This window comes from Sturnus vulgaris, chromosome 8, assembly GCF_052056855.1.
Source record: "Sturnus vulgaris isolate bStuVul1 chromosome 8, bStuVul1.hap1, whole genome shotgun sequence".
In the NCBI taxonomy this organism is placed as follows: Eukaryota; Metazoa; Chordata; class Aves; order Passeriformes; family Sturnidae; genus Sturnus; species Sturnus vulgaris.
The window spans coordinates 23812251-23829914 of NC_142250.1; the positions used below are offsets into that span (position 1 = coordinate 23812251).

Sequence of the window (17664 nt, forward strand, 5' to 3'; positions counted from 1 at the left end):
ACTCCTCCATTTCAGATATCCTAAAACCCCACATTAGCTTGATTTAAAAGCACATTTGTTCAAAAAAGTCTGTAAAACCTAGTTTGCAAACATTTCAAACATAACAAATTAATGCACTCCAAAGCTGATAGCACTTACTAGGCCATTAACTCACTCCATTAATAGAAAGATGTGCTTTCAGTTTTATCAGAGGTAAAACATTTCAGTCTTACTTAGAAAGTCCCACTTTTTTTTCATATACCAATACTTGTGCTTTTACAGAATTAACAAAGCACTTTTGCCCAAAGTTTAATATAAATGACAAATGCCAGCAAACACTAAAAGAGTTACATTTTGAGGCAGATTACAGATAGAAGCAGAAGTACATGAATATGAAGAATACTTCCCTCTTAAGAGCAGCATTAAAAAGCAAAAGTTGAACACAACAGTAACAGATTGATCTGTGCAAAAATACAACCAAAAAAAGTGGGACAGGAGGTGCAAAAAATGACAACAGAAATACAGAGAGGGCAGGTTACATTGTGTATTTCCTTATTTGCTGAAATGGGGTCTGTTTGATTAACTGTGTTACTGTTCTTTATTTGATTTGTGGCACCATACAAAGTGATTAGTTGGTGCAATGATATCAAGAAAGTCACACAAGAATTTGCAGTATAATATTATCACAAAGCTAACTGCTGCTGATGATTCAGAGGCAGGATGAAGAATAAATCAGATATAGTTTAATCAAATAATTGGAAGCAATGATAAAGTTTGGGTTTGAACCTCCAAAGGGAGGATCCAGCAGTAGCTACTTGTTGAAACAGATTTCAGGCAACATTTTGAAACCTGAAAAGATAAATTATGAGGGACTAAAAGAATGAAGTCTGATACATCAGACAGTGGCATCATCCCAGCTCTTAATACTTAGATTAAATATAAACAGAATTAATGTAGATAGCAGCTCCATTACCTAACACAAATATATTTGCATACATAATTCTGGAACAAAGCACTGAAACATTGGGTCCAAAGGAGATTTGGAAGATTTGTTGCATTCAATTATGTCACTCCTAGTTAGAATACATGCACCTCATCACAGCATAAACACAGCCAAAAGGTAATGTATTAGCCAAAAGAGGTAAACTAGTATCGTAGAAGATGTAATAAATCTACTGCCATCTGCATCTGTTCATATGACGTGAAAGCATTTTGAAATAATTTTAAAGAGTAGAAATCATCAAATCCATGGTGTAAAAATTAGATCAATCTCAAGGAATATAATCAGAAGTCGCTGGCTGCAGTAATTTCAGGGCCTGTATGAAATTTCAGGTTTCATTAGTTACTTCGAATTCAATTTCTGTTCCCTGACATACACATCCTGCAATGGAGTAAAAGTCTTCTCTACATTACCAAGAGGTTGACCATTTCCTGTAGTTTCTGTGTGTCTGCATATTTTAAAAAAACCACAATAATAGACGATACAACTAATTCTTCTTCTTTAATCAGTAATTCTGTACGTTGTCATGTTCTAAACTAGATTGCACAAAACTACCAAGCCCCCTGAAGAGTGTCTGCATAGCCCTGAAAGCCCAGGCAATCCTCATCCTTTTAGTGAAGTATTTCAACATATCTTTACTGTACTCAGTTTAGACTTATGCATCACATCATTGGGGTAAACCACACCATGCTAGTTTGGGCCTAGAGCAGATTTTTCAGCTCTGTAACTCCATCTTTTTTTCAAACTGAATTAGATTTACAAGATTGAGTGAAATACACTGTGTTATTTTGTTTCACCTGGCATTTGTGCTTGTAAACAGTACAAGAAAATCCCATATTTGTACTTCACAGAAGGCACATGAAAAGATTTATGTCCTTTGCTCCTTCCAGTGGACTCATGGCTCTCCCTACTGGTTTTGCTAACAGCCTGCAAAGATGCTTCTGTACTTCATCTCTGCTAACATAACACAGGAGAGCTCTAATTACCAAACCAACAACTACATAAATCAACACATATGTGTACATCTTTATATTTCTCCTTCAGCAAATGGCTGTGAAACCACTTCCATGTTTAAGAACTTGTCATCTTTTCCTTATTACAAACACTGATGCTGCACTGAGTAAATGCTTCTTCTCCATAACCTTTCAGAGAACAGCTTTCTCATACCCCTCAAATGGCAAGCAAACACAGTTCAGAGGTATCAGTAGCAACAGAAAGGTGACCTATTGTCTTTTAAACATGTTTAAAAAGTATGGTTCTTCATAAACTTCCAAGGGAAACAAAGCTACAGAGTTAGAAAAGTACCAAGCAGCATCAGCTCGCAGTCCACTAATGACCACTTCTTACACCGCAGGCAAATTGAGATCCCAGTTCAAATAATTACTATCAGCATTAGGACATTATACATGATTTCTGAGATCGAGGAACATGTGACACTCTGAATTGCAGGGGACAGTTCCTCTTGATTGAGACTGTGGCTGTATTTCTTCACAAAGTAATAGTGACCCAACAAGAGCGGTGGTACTCCCATCTTTAGTTCAATAAGGAGGACAATCCCTGCATGGCAGCTCTAGCTTTTGACATAGCAATCGTAAACTGATTGGATATGAAAGGATAACGTAGACTAAACTATTTCTAAGCCTCTGATTTCTAAAGGACAGACCTTTGAAATACTACTACTAATAAAACAAAGTAATTAGTAAAGCACTAGGCCACACAGACTACCAATGCAGGATGGACCCATTTCTTAGGTCAGAAAGGTAATTTAAAACCAAAAAGGAAAAATGGAAGATAGACAAAATGAATTAACAACCAAATCTTACATCTTGAAAAAAACATTCAAATTTTTAAAAGATCAAAGAACTAGAGAGAAGATAACAAGAAAAGCCTAGCAAAGTGACAGGAAGAATTTAAGTTAAAATTTGGGAAGTATGCTAAGACATGGTGCAAAAGATACTTCAACAATACTACTCTGTTATAACTAAGAGATTGTTAAAGAGCAGGTATTATATACAGCCTAAACATTCACATATATACTATCACATTAGTATATTTTCTCTTCTGTTCAGCCAGGTTGGGCATTTGGATTATATGTATTTATGGGAGAAGCCCACACTAACTCCTGGAAAGCATATTTCCCAAGACCACCCCCAGTATGGCTACTGATCTGCAGAGAACACCCAGGCAAATAGGGGCCTGCAAGGTTAATTCCACTCACATGAAAACACCACTATAAATTTTAATGATCATCTCCTCTTTATGTAGCAATATGCTAGATGTATATGAAAACCAAGAAATAATTTATCTTGTCTAGAAAATTAAAGACCTCTTCATATGATTACATGCTATACAATCTATAGCTGCATATTGATTTTTCACCAATATCTGATTTGCCAACATTTTTTTTCCTTTTTCTTTTCTTTTAAAACTCACTTATAAAATAGAAAGTGGCCAGACTAAGAGGTCTCCAGTTACCAGAATCATAATTTTTTCATTGATGCATGGACATCATATCCACAAAAGCATGAAGAACCTGGTGTTAAGTGCATTTACTGTAAAATAAGGTAAGATAATGGGCAAGATGGAAGGGAGGGGAGTAAGACATTACTGATGCTCTGCAGAAATGGTCTTCTGAGTGATTGCATTTAGAGCTTTCAACAATGACCCTGCCTCACAGCATTAAGAGAATGTGAACATGAAATCTGGTAATAACAAAACCAAGGTTTGGTCAATGTTAAGAAGAATAAGAAGAGATGAACCTTCTTAAAGATTAAAGAACTTGTAATTCATTAAATAACATTATTCAAAGTGAAAAATGTTACTAGACTGTCACTTGGAAACTACACTTAGGAAATGCCTCATTCAAATTTCTGCAATAAACTGGGGGATCAGAAGGAAAACAATACAGCAAGGTCTGGATATACAGCCATTTCAAAATGAAACTTAAACCCACAAAAAGACTTGATGTAAGAAAATACAGTATTAATGACCATGTAGAGGGAACTGGTGAATCCTTCTCTGGTCCTTACAGCTCAGAAAAAAATTTGCCAGTGCTGGGACAGATACGCAGGCTGCCAGAAATAGTAGAGATATAGCAAATCTGTACAAAAAGAAACTGCAGTGGTGTGGTTTGATCAGCTCAGTAACCACGGGCAGTCAGCCTGCACATTGTGCTTTTTCCCAGCACGTCTGGCATGGGTGAAGGGTGTGGAGACAGACTGCCACCTTCTTTCCTGGGCTTCAGAGAAAAGGGATAGTACAGCCAAACACTGTCACAGACCAACTGCTGTGCACTCTCTGGGAATCAATTTCTGTGCTTTGCCACCAAGAAACTGATGTTCTGTGCTGAATTTGTAATTCACTTTTAAGATGGGGTCTTACAGATTTGTGAATGGAAAATTCAGATCTTTCTGAGAGTGCATGAATTTGAACAGTTTCTATTTAGTCTGTCCTTAGCATCTAGAAATACATTCCATTTAATAACGTGACTTCACCATTTTGAATTAAACTTACCTTCCAAGGTAATCTGGCATTACAATCACAGTCATGTTCATCATGTACAACAAAAGCCGACACAGAAACCCTGAATAGGTGAGTTGGGCTTGCCTAATCTGACACATGATCTGAGTAAAAAGAGGGGCAGTTTGCACCTGTTCATCACGTGCTATCAAGGCTCTTCCCATCATCTGCTCTCCTTTGGTTCCAACAGAGAAGACTTGGCATAGCTGCTCTCATTAATGGGATCTGTAAGTGTGCCAGGTTTCAGCCTTTTACCTGGTGTTATCCCGACCTCATGGCATATCTTCCCAGAAAGATTCCCCTGTTTGTCCAAGGAAATGCCATAACTGGCTGCAGAGGCCACAAGTAAAGTATGAGATTTGTCACGCATTGTGAGGTAGTATAGGAATTTATTTCTCATTCAGGAATGAAGACAGATCCGAATGAAGATACAGAGCCCTCCTGGGCCCAGCCAAATGTCCATTTAAACCAGGATTCTTCCTATGAATTGTCTCTTTCTCAGATAGGAAATTTACAGCCAACCTTAATTATTTCTTAGATGTGCAAACAGAAATTTCACACTTAGCCTCTTTTTAATATGGAAAAGAAATTTAGTTCTTCGCAGTTCTGATAGATTTTACAAGTGAAATAGAGAAAACATATTTAAAATATCAACTCATGACAATCAAAGGCTCAGGAGAGGGGCCTTTTAGTACAAAACTTACAACTTTCTTATAATGTAATTTTCTTGCCAACTGTACTCAGATCAGTCATGTGACAGTTTAGATTTCTGCTGTTTAGAACAAAACTGGTGTTGTACTCACAGTTTGTGAAGATTGTTAAGTCCAACAAACATTTCTGGTGTTAGGCAACCAATTCTGTTATTTGAAAGATCCCTGAAAGAAACAAAAATCCCATGAAACATCGAGTCTGTTTTATTTGTATATACACCTACGTAATCACATAAAGTATCTCTATTTTTAATGCTTAAGGAATTAGAGACAAATGAGAAATAAAACCTTTTCCCATAATGTAACATAACTGAATCAAATAAATAGCTTCTATATTAACATTATTGAGCAATATTCCACAAATTATTCTGTGACTTCTAATTGCATTTAAATGGGATTTTACATATATGTAGCAAATAAAAGCAAATTAATATTACAAATATACAGAGTTATTAGCACTTGCGGTTTTTTACTTAGGAAGAATACAATGTATCTTGTTTCATGCAATATTCAGCCAAAATCGACTTTTGTTTTTTTTACTGTTTACTCATGTTTCATCTAATTAACAGCAGCCTCTCTTGCTGAAATCACAGAAACCAGAAGGCAATTAATTTTTGAGCTAGTGAGGTCAGTTTTGATAAGCACTTGGCAAGCTCTTTTAAGAGCAATACTGCGGCTTTCTGAAAGCACAAACTCAAAGCCATTACATTCCATAACTTTTGCCTGCAGAAAGCAAAGAAATATTTATTTCTGTATAAGCCATACGTGCAACATAGTGTATAGGATGCTTACAGGAAGGAAACAAAGACAGGTATAAGCAATTATATTGTGGTAAAAACATGAATAATGCCCCTTGGTAGACTCTGAATTAGAGTTTAATTTTTATGTATTTGGTTTTCAACCTTGACCCCAATTTTCCTTCGCACCAAGTACATTTTTAAAAAAATAATCGCAATTACCTAAGTATTGCAAATGATCATGCACCCAAGAAAAATATTAAAATTTATCTCAAGGTATTTTTTGTTTTAGAACTAGAGGTAGTTTTCTGATTCCTTTACTACATTATGCAGATTCCATATTTTTCTACTGATAGATGAGAATACTAAAGTAATCAAATGGAAGACTAAAGGTTGCAGTTTGACAAATCCAGTTAGTGCTTTCATGGGAGCACATCCAATTAGCTGGAAAATGAAGGCAATCTCTTTAGAGTTCACTATGAAGTCGTGTTCTATCAGACAAAGAATATATTGTTGTGCAAGTATATGATGAAACATCACAATTAGAATGAAGATATTTCTTAAATGCTTGTCAAGGATATTAAGTAGGGAACAGCTGAGATAATACTGAGGATACAATATAGTGCAATAATTTCATGATAGCATTATTCTTTATGTTCTCCTAATAAAAGCTACATAGGAAATCTAAAAATGCAAGTTTAAGACAAATATATATAAATATATGCATCTATTGATCTTTCTATTAGAAAATATAAAAAAGAATCTATCCAGAATTCTTGGTTGGGTAATGCTTTACTTTTGTCTAGGCAAAGTCTGAACATATATGGAAGAATTGCAACACAATCTGGGGCATAATCTGGGTAGCAAAAGCAGATTTTGTCTGTACTAATCAATGCAAGTGCATATTTCTCTAAGAGTAGCTCACACTAAAATCTTATTTTTACCAAAATGAAAGAATAAACACTATTTTCTCAAAGTTTACTTCAATATGTATTATTTTCATAACAAGATATAGCAGTGGCTGAACTTTCTGTATTGTAAAACATGTTTTAAAAAAAAAAAACATTAGCAAAAAGAAAAGGCAACTTGTTACACTTTCCCCCAAACATTAGTTTGAGGGAAATTAATACCTGTTACATGAAACACAATTCAGTTCATAATGTACAAAGCTGGTGCTCCTTTTCAGAAGTAAAACATTTAGCTTATTAATGTTGACTTACAAAGCTGATGTTAGAGAAAAGAACTCTTCTGTGTTGAATAAGCAAATGCCACAATTTCAGTGATTCATAAATTTTCAATTTCCATTAATTTTATGTGTACCTTTTTGAGTAAACCGTGGAAATAATTCAGTTTGTCATTCAAATACAAATTATAACAGTTCTCCAAATCATTCACAGAAAACATTCTGACAGCCTGTGGCTTGCCTGTCTGACTTGCCACAACCATTTCTCTTGCAGTTGCCCACATTACATCAGCTTCTGCTTTTCTCAGCATCATTTATATTTTACACAGGAAACAAAATGATGTGAATGTATATTCTTAAAGTAATTACTATATTCAGTATTCAACAGGAGTTTATACTATTTATTCCTTTTGCCCTGTCCCCTTCCCAACAGCTGCACACTGAAGGAGGGAATATAGTTTCTTATGTACTGTGGAACTACACATTGTGGCACTACAAATGTGGCAGTCCAGCAATTAAACAATTCTGTGTCTAGATTGCTCCCAGTGTTCATATTAGCAATGGGGATTTTTGAGATTTGGCATGACAAAACTCAACAATGCCAATTCTACTGTGCTGAAGAGTCTTTTCTTCTCTGTTTTCCAATGCCTGATGAGTTCCTCTCCCTTGAGTCCTTTCTCCTGGCTGACCTAAAGGCTCCACCTGTGCAGAACGTGGATGTGCAGCCCATGACTTGCACAGGTTTCCTGCTTTTCCCACAAGAGGTCAGGGTTGTGTTATTGGAGTGCGTGGCCAAAGCCCCAATTAACGCTCATTTTTATTATTGTGTTCTACTGTTATCCCTGTACACAGAGCCAGCAAGAAAGCTTCAAACCTAGTGCTCTTATTTGTACTAAAAATGGATATGCTACTCTGACTTCATCATTATTATACAACAGGCTCTCTACCCAAACACAGGAATACTGAGATGCTGGTGTTAGAAAACACAGCTACAGGATGATCAGAAAGGGAAACCCTGGGCACTGCTCCCAGCACACAGCAGTTCAACACTTCCACACAGCAGAAAAGCAGAGGATTTGAAAAATTCTCCTTCTGTGGATTTGCATCCTTTCTCCCTTTCATCTAAATCTTCCCATCCCACTAAAATAATCCTTGTTTTCTCATAAGACAGCATGCATGATGGCTGGGAAATGCCCGGCATGTACTGATGGCCTAGTTAGCCAGTGCATGAACATTTGGAAGCTGTCATTTGGAAAATTATAATTTAAAAAGGGTTCATCTCACTTTTCCTTAGGCTGAGTGCAACTGAGGAGTCTTGTAAATTAAAAGAAAAATGCCCAGCTGTAGAATCCTACTAACTTACATACTTTTTTCTCTCTAAAATGTAGTTTAAAAATCAGCCAGTGCTTCTGAAAGTACTATGAGAACCTTTTCCAAGACAAAATTGCAAGAATGATGGACACGGAATATACTGTATTTCCTTTGAAAAACCATGATGAAAATAATATCAAGCAAAGTCAAGGTTGATGATATGGAAAACGGTAGATGTATTCACAGTATGACGAAGTTTCCTTTTTAATAATGTATTTTATAGGGCTGTTATATAATAAAAGTAAAAGAAAAACCAAAAAGAATTAGGGTAGCAGAAACCATTGTTCACACACATCTGAACTGCTTAGTGTCATTTCTGATTAATGTCTACAGTGATATATCATCTGCTTAGCCATTAATTACCTTTGTAGGCATTACTTGTTAGGACACTTACTGGAGAGCAAACTGATGATTTTAAATGGGAAAAGGTAAAAAAGAAAAGGAAATGGGGAAAAGAAGGAGAAAAAAAGCATGGTAAATGTAAAAAGCAGAGTGCGTGATTTTCTATTTTACAGCCAGTGCCCTTATTTGATTATTGCTTGGTGGCATATTTGAGTTGCCCAAGGATAGAAATGTCGATACAAACACAATTTTCAGAATAATTCAAATGGAATTAATACTTACAGACGCTTCAGTTCTGAAAGCCCATAGAAGGCCCCTGGCTCAATTGTGCTGATCAAATTATTCTTCAGATCTCTAGAGAGACATAATAGGAGAAGCAGTTAATTTATCATTTTACCTACTTTCACCACTCTTATACATGTGGAGTGTGAAGTGCAATGCAATTCTAACCTTTATCTGTCCTAGATAAAACTAAGAATTTCTTTTAAATAGTAGCATCAAAAACAGTACATCATCTGCAGTTTATAAAAAACATATTTTTCCAAGCAAGATGGTTAAGATTATATGTTTTAAAAAATCTGCTTGTTTTAATTCTTCTTTTCCTATTTATATTTTTCAAAACAAGCTTACCAGCCATTCTTGCCCTAGGAAAAAATGCTTTAATCAATGAGTGAATGAAATAATTAGTCAGCAAAGCAAGTGCCTTTTAGCTTGCTTATTCATTGTGCTGGGCACTTTACACTTAATAAATTTCTCTTTTGCACCTAGTGTAGGCAAAGCAGTTGGCATGTGAGACAGACAGGTCAGGTTTCTGTTCTGAAATACAGGCAGTTCCTCATGTTTGGCAGGTCGGTGCTTCATTTTGCACTTGCTGACAATCCAGAGGATTGGCTGTTTTACAGAAAAAGAATATTCCACTGGCATTAGTAATCTCATCTGCTCTTGACACAGAGCTTGGGGCCATGACACTGCTCTCAGCTCAGTCCCCACAGAGATTTACTACTGAACTGTCTCAAAGACTTTTGTGCTGTGAACCCTGAGGAAGCGCCTTCAGTGCAGGCAGATAAGCAGCCCTAGGAGACAAAGGCTGCACATTCCTGCAGGCAGTGCTCACTTTCTGACAACTTGCAATTCAGAGCGAGCAACTGGTGCTCACTGATTCCAGTGCTATTGCTCAGGCTGGCCACTTCCAGAAAGTACAGCACATACTCTGCTCGACTCTGCCAGAGCATGGGTGGATGAACAGCCACAGGAACAATCTTATTTATGACCTTTTATGTTACTGCAGATAAAATGCACACTAGCTAAAAGCTGGAGTCCACTACCTGTGATTGGCCTGAACAGGGCAAGATTTCATCCCACATGTATATTTCACAGAAGGATATATTTTCCTTTCAAAGTCAAAATCATAAATAAGTATTTCTGTACTTTTCTAGTCATTTTTGCAGATCTCTTGAATACTGCTCCAAAAACTTGTCTCACACCCATTTCATTACAGGGTTGATGTTGATGAGTGATTTGTCCCTAAGATCTGAGTCAGACTCTTTAACAGTCAAGTTCAGCTTTAAGCCTGCAACACCAACAGTATTTAAGAATTAGAAACAGCTTTGGGGTGTTTTTTTTTAATATTTCGTGGTCATTTTCATCTTAGCTCCCTGGTATCAGCAGCAGCTACTAGATTTATCTTTCTTTATCTTCACTTGCTCAAGAAGTTCTGACCATTTCTTTAACTGTGATTTTTCCACAATTTATCATAAATAAAATAAAACTGTTTAAACAAAAGTTCTGCACCCTCTCATCCAGAGTCAACTTGCAAGGACAAGTCTTATGTTTGGCAAAAGCTAATCTACACAAGTGTTTATCCCTTTGATGATTTAGGGTCTTTGCTCTGTGGGTGAGTCAAAGCTTCATTTTTTTAACATTCAAATATTCAATAGTTAACATTTGTGTCCACTCCTTTTGCTTGTACAGTATGTTAAATATGTAACTACTCAGGTCAAAGAAGTTCTTTAACTTGCAGAAATCTATCCATATAAAGAAGACTGGAAGAATACTGTTTTCATCATGGAACAGCTGCATTCTTACAACTCGTAAGACAAAGTAAAAACCTATCTCAAGCTTTACACTGGGGCACATTTGTAAACAATGTAAAAGGCACAGTTCATACGTAAATATATCCATTTTAGGCAGGGGAAACTGCCAGTTTCAATAATTAATCTTTATATCAATGACACACATTCTGTGTTAACTGACAACTCATCTAAATGTTCTCCAAGTTGCAATTGGGCAAAGTGATCAGGTCTTGCAGCCAACAGTGGCAACAGCTCAGAACAAATATAAAATAGTCAGGCTAAGTGGCAAAATGTTGACAGGTGAGTTTTAATGACAGTCAAAATAACCAAGTGGACAAAAGGTCTTCCATTTACTAAAATCATCTATGTTCTAGTTTATGCAAACTCTGCCCTATTTCCCCATAACTTGTAACCACATAGGAAAAACCAGCATAATCCTCAATTATCACCTACAGGAAGAAAAAAGGTCATTTAATGTTAGTAGAAGGTAGACCATTACATGGAAAAGTGTCCATCACTTACCCTGTCACCAACAAGACATCTGGTCTCCTTATTTTGGAAATTACACTTAAATTAGGTAGGTCATTTTTGTAAGGATATTCTCAGAAAATTGCAGATGATTACACTGCCCACAATTCTGGCACTTTCTTAGTAATTAGTATTATTGCATAACTTTTCCATACAATTCTGGCCTAACAAAACTGTGTTTTCTTCCTTGTCATCCTTGAATACATCTTTTAAAGTGATTAAAAATTAATGAATAAAATTATCACAACTGTTAAACACCTAAAATTCTTACTTCTGCGTTTGGAGATGCCATTTGCTTCACAGTCACTTGTAATTTTTACTAAATTATTTTAATTAAAATATTAAATTAGCTTCTCCCATTTTCTGATTTAGAAAAAAATTGGTCATATTGAAGCCTTATAGCAATTAGAATTAACTTGCACTGAGCTAAATAAAGAAACCAGAGTAAATTTGGTTGTATGTTTACATTTTTTTCCCCATGAGCTACTGCTGAGGTTTGGCAAAAGGTCATGATCCAAGACAAGCCAAAGAGCAGCCCAGGCTGGGCCACACACATGCACACACACCAGACAAGTGATTTTATCATCAACCAAAGCAAGAGAGAAGGGAAAGAACCCCAGTATCATAATATTGAATGACCACACTGTGACCCAGTTGGGTCCAAAAAGAAAGCAATTTCTAACTAACAGTTATGGTTTTCCATCATTTCTGATGCAGCATTCTATCTTTAAAGTATCTATTCTGAATCTGAATGACGTGTCATTAGTGGTGTGGGAGTACAGACCTGAAAATAAATCAAAACCAAGTGCCATGTACGAGTACAGATAGAGGGAAGCTACATGAAGTTAGCTACAGTCATAAAAACTGCAGCACTTATACCCAGGCTGCAGAGCTGCACAAAACCAAAATGGGACAATATTTATTCAACTATATTTCCCCTAATATCATGAGAGTTGCTAGATAAACTTCCTGCATGGTACTCTGATCTTAACTTGACCTAAACAGGTAAAAGAACAATGTAGAATGGACGGTGTTATCATTAAAAAACAATCTCATATGGTAACAGAGGAGACTTTCCTTTTCACCTGCAAGTCTGAACTTAGATAAATTACATGCAATAACCATTAAGCACTGTCTTCTTATCTGTAGGTATTTGCACATAATAGGCCCACAGGTAACTACAATCAAGCATTCCTTTACTAAGAACCACAAGCTGCTGGAAGTTTATCATTTTACACATTAAGCTTTCAACTGCATTTTACTTACTGAAAACATTTAAGAGAAATCTTAAGGAAAATAGCTGACTTGAGGAAGGGGAATTTGTGTTTGAAGTATTCACTTCCTGATGGTTTAGCTGAGAGGTAAATGAAACAAGAGGAACAGGCCACTAATGGGACTTCATAAGAACATTTAATAACTAGTCCAGGCCTCTCAGCTATTAGACATCCTCTGTGGCCAAATCCCCGATTACCTAAATGTATTCCTGAGAGTCTTGATGCTTCAAGGTCACAGTATGCACTTACACAGCATAGAACACAGTGGGGAAAAGTTCACTAAAGTATAGACAGTCCATTAACAAAAGAATCAATTTATTTTAAACTGTATTCTGATATTTTGTACCAACATCTTTGCCTTCAGACATTGCATATTCTTCCTCCAACTTACAATATAAGTACTGTAGATATTTTGAATACATATTCATAACAAGAATATTCAACTAATTCCAGTACTTTGTTCAAATTCCTGACATTGATACATCTTTCATAAAAAATTATAGGTTGTACCAAGAGGACATCTGTGTTTAGAAAGCTGTCATTATAGTGCTGCAAACTTTCCAAAAAAGCTCTGAGAAGAGCAATCAGTTGTTGAGCAGATGCCAAATACCAATGAAATATGACTGACTTTCCACATTTTGCGTACTACTATGAAACAACAACAGCCAAAAAAAAAAAACCAACAAAAAAACCCAAAAACGATAAGGTCACATCTTCCACTTCTTTCTCATGTGAAATATTACAGCTAAATTAAATGTCACCTTTGCCCAAGAAATGAATGCAGACTCAAGATCTTTGAAGAAAAGATTATGGTCACTGCAGTAGGAGAGAGGCACAGCCAGTGAGGAAAGACAAGAGTTGGCACCTACTCTGCCATCACGACAGTGACAGGGCTGGCACTCCTGAATACAAGAAACAAGAATTAGGCTGATATTGGCAAAACGTGTTTTGAAGATATTTCATCTATACAGGAGCCAGTAACTTGCTGTACTTTGGTGGCACAGATATAATCAAAACTTATTTTCATCTCCCTTGTTGGTAAATGCATTGTTGACCAAACATATCTCACAAAACAGGTAGGTTAAGTAATGTCAATTACCTGGTACCACTATCAGTAGCTAAATTAACTAAAGTGCTTCCATGGAACTCCAGAGCTTGTTTGTTGTCTTTTTTTTTTTTAATTATGAGAGTGGATATTTAACCTACTTTCCAGAATCAGAAAAGTTTTGGTTACGTCTCAATTAAGTTCCAAGAGATAAAGACAAAACTGTTTTCAGTTAGAAACATTAGATAATGAACATAAACTTGCCCACAAATATGGACAATAATTGTCCAATAATGGTCTGCCTTTCCAGACACAGAGGCTATAGGTCTTTTGTTTGCTTAGCATGTTGGTAATGCATTTTCCTTTAATTTTCCCTTTTTAATCCAAGCCATTACTGGTTGGATCCCCTAAAACAATGGACCCTAAGGACGAGACAAAAAAATGACTGCTGTCTGCTCAAGGTGCTAATGAACGATTGGAGGTTTCAGACCCATCACTTGATGGCAGTTATGACATGCAGAACAACAGAAAGGTCATCACACTTTGGTTTTTAATTTAAGGCTGATGACTCATTCACATCAAATGTGCCATCATAATTTGGCAGTTATTCATTATTTAGGAACATGCCTAAAAGTGTAAAACAAAGCACTAATAATGGCAGCTGAAACAAAACAGAGAGAGGCTTTATGGTAGTTTGCTTGCTCAAAGAATCCCACAGAATGTTATAAGCTTTTCGTTTCCACAGAGTAATAGTCACAGAGCAAGAATGTAAGACTTGGGGTATTTGAGCTGAAGGAGCAGCACGTCAATTATGAATAAATTACTAAAAAGCTTGGTAAAACAAGATAGACTTGCAGTACAAATTTGTTGATGCATTTTTATAAATGTATATGATAGAAAATAATATTTTAAAATACCAATTAAAGCAGTTTCATTCTAAATATAGCATTGACCAACCAGAATATAGGTGCAAAAATCTTTGGCACCTGCCTCTACTTTCAGCATTTTGTGACTGATAGCTCAAAATTAAATGCATTTTCAAATAAAGAAAGATCATCTACGCTGTCCAGATTCTTCTACTTTGGCACGTTTTTAAGAAATAAAAATTCAGCATTCCAAACATATGCAACTGTTCCTATATGTTTTCTTTGCACTTGTAACCTGGGGACTGAAGACAGAGTGGCTGTGCCACCAAACCCCCAGGGAGGGGTCCCTTGGCTCAGCTGTATGGGGCTAAAACAAGACTGAAAGGTCACAAGAAACAAATGCTGAGAGCAGATAAAGTGGGTTTCAGTGCCCACAGCTCTGCAATGCCTCCCTGCTGGCAACACAGCCCTGGTGTACAGTGACAGATCTGGCATTATGTTGATTACAATGGCAGAGCTTTTGTCTATCCATAACTATGGAGAGACATGAGGAACACAGAAACCTTTGGTAGCTGCTAAGAGCCAGAGGCTTCCTTAAATCTTAAATTCTACACCTACTGGGACTTCTCTCTGTACTCATGCCTAGAAGGCAGTTCAGCATGGGTTATGTTTCTTGACATGTGACCCACTCCTCTTGAAAAAAGGCTAATCGTTGGGGGAAGAAAGGCGAAAAAAAAAAAAAAAAAGAAAAAGAAATTAGTTCAGCGATTAATTCCAGCCAGTGAGAAAACTTTAAAGAAAATGAAAAAGTAGGGGGAAAAGTATCCTCAGCCTTTTTTTTTTTTACATTTTTAAATGAAACAGACGAAATAAAATATAAAACAGACATGTAGAAAGTGGGTCAAACATACTTTCTACTGAGAAAGGTTTCAGCTCCAGTTGTAGGAGATGTTATTCCACATTCTAGGACTGCAATGCTTTGGCTGTTACAGATTTCCAGCAATGTGTATTCAACATTCCTAGGTCAAATTTCAAACTCTGGAATCATAGTACAAAAATAACATTAAATATTGGAAATTTATCCAGAATTTTCAAAAGCACATCCGAATTAATCTTTCATAATAAAATATAGAGATTTTCATTTTTATATCAAATGATCAGAAGTATCAGCGAAATGAAAATGTGTTTTGTTAGATATGAGAACTTTAAAATATACATACATCATATCATGGAATTTTGGGTAGGGCTTTTTTAAAGGAAATATTTGATTCTTTTTCTGTTACTGTATCAAGATTGAGTTGGAAAACCACAAGTGATTCTTTATTGAATTTCAATTTGAGCTTTCATGATCTAAAACATCCGAAGAAAAGAGGAATGAATTCTAGCCTGAGGTGTAAAGGAAAGATAAGTACCTGCAGATGGCACACAGATTAATCTAGGAGCACTTTTGAGCCAAAACTAAGATAGTTTATTATTCAGTATAGATCAAGAAAATATGAATCATCTTTCCTACAACATTTATTTCATTGTACTGTTTTCATAATAGAGAAGTAGAACACTTCTAAACTTAAGGTGAATCAATTAAAAAATGTCAAGGAGCAACTCCATCTTTCTTCCTGCTTACTATTTCTACAGAGTTTCATTAAAAGAGTAAGAATTATAATTACTGATATAACAACATCACAAAGAACATAGACACTGACACAGATACTGGGCCCAGGGGCCTGCAGTAATTATTCAGCTCATAATGGGAGATGGACAAGGCAACGCTGCAATAATCTCCACCCATCTCCAGAACATCATCCTCCAAGCTGTTCCTCCTTTTTATCTGGGAATGTGGCAATGCCCAGACACATTCCAGCATCATATAGAGAAGGAAGCCCTTTCCAGAAAAGGGGAGAGAAACAAATACAGAGACCATTTGAACACTTAATTCAGTCAGTGTTAGAGCCAACATTAATTACACAGAAATCCTGTCAATTTAACCTGCCAGTAAGTAGTTTGAGGATTGCCTATAAGCTGTTTAACCCAGAGGAATTAAATCTTGCTGGAAGACTGGTCTGAGAATCCTTCCCCAGAAGGCCCTGTTTTATATAAACTGGGTCTTGGGTAACAACTCGGACAAATTTTAGTTTTTCAAGACCAACCATGTGTGCTAATGAGAAGGCATGCAGAATTGTCTCCTGCACAAATAAGGGTGAATGTGATCCCTCTGCACCATCTCTGCAGAACCTCCTCGAGTATTTTCAGTGCACAGTTTATAAATTTGCACTTTCCTGCAAGTAAATGCACGAAATTTTAAAATACTTTTTGCTAAGACTTCATGTAAAAAATAAGGCCAGAGGTTCTATGTGAATGTATAATTTCTACCCATTCTTTAAATTCATTGCCATATGCTTTATATTCTATACAATGTGTATGTTGAGATTTTCAAGAAAAATTATTTTAAAGAAACTAAAAAAATCTTAATCCTTCTATCTCAGAACTGCCAAAGTTAATTTCAAGCCAAAATATATTCTATTATAAATAATAATAAGTTGGCACATACTTAACAACTTGTCTCTGTTGGTCCCAATTGAAACGTTCTTTTTCAGTGATTTTCATACCTTGTTTCATCATTAGTGTTTCAGGAAAAATCATAGCATTTTAAAATAAATTTTCTTTTTTTTTTAATATAAAAGTTTCGGTTATTCAGTCTTAGGATATGCAAAGAGTATTGAAAAACCTAACAAAAATCAACACAGACATAATAACGCACAATAGTAGCTGGGGCCACAGGAACACCCACAGGTCTTCACAGCCTGAAAGAATACCAAAAAATGGAGGAAACAGGAAAGGAAACACAAAAAAAAAGGATGCAGGGAAAGAAGGAGTGTGTTATTGTTGGAGACCATTATTGCTGAAAGCTGTTGGCATGTTTTGAAAAGTCAGGCATCCCTTCCTTATCAATCCTTCCCACCACACAGAGTAACAGAACTTCTTTTCCCAGCTTACTTACTCATACCTTATTTCACAGTATCTCTTCTTTCATCTCATTG

The 17664-nt window shown here is 36.1% G+C and overlaps 1 protein-coding gene across 1 annotated transcript in view; it reads right to left on the minus strand.

Annotated features, from left to right (window-relative positions):
• Positions 1-17664, minus strand: part of ADGRA1 (adhesion G protein-coupled receptor A1) — a 258318-nt gene that overhangs the window by 153723 nt on the left and 86931 nt on the right. Inside the window, exons 3-4 of the mRNA XM_014885926.2 lie at positions 9124-9195; positions 5302-5373 (exon numbers count right to left, since the gene is read on the minus strand). Coding sequence (XP_014741412.2) covers positions 5302-5373; positions 9124-9195 — 144 coding nt within the window. The remainder of the gene's footprint in view (positions 1-5301; positions 5374-9123; positions 9196-17664) is intronic.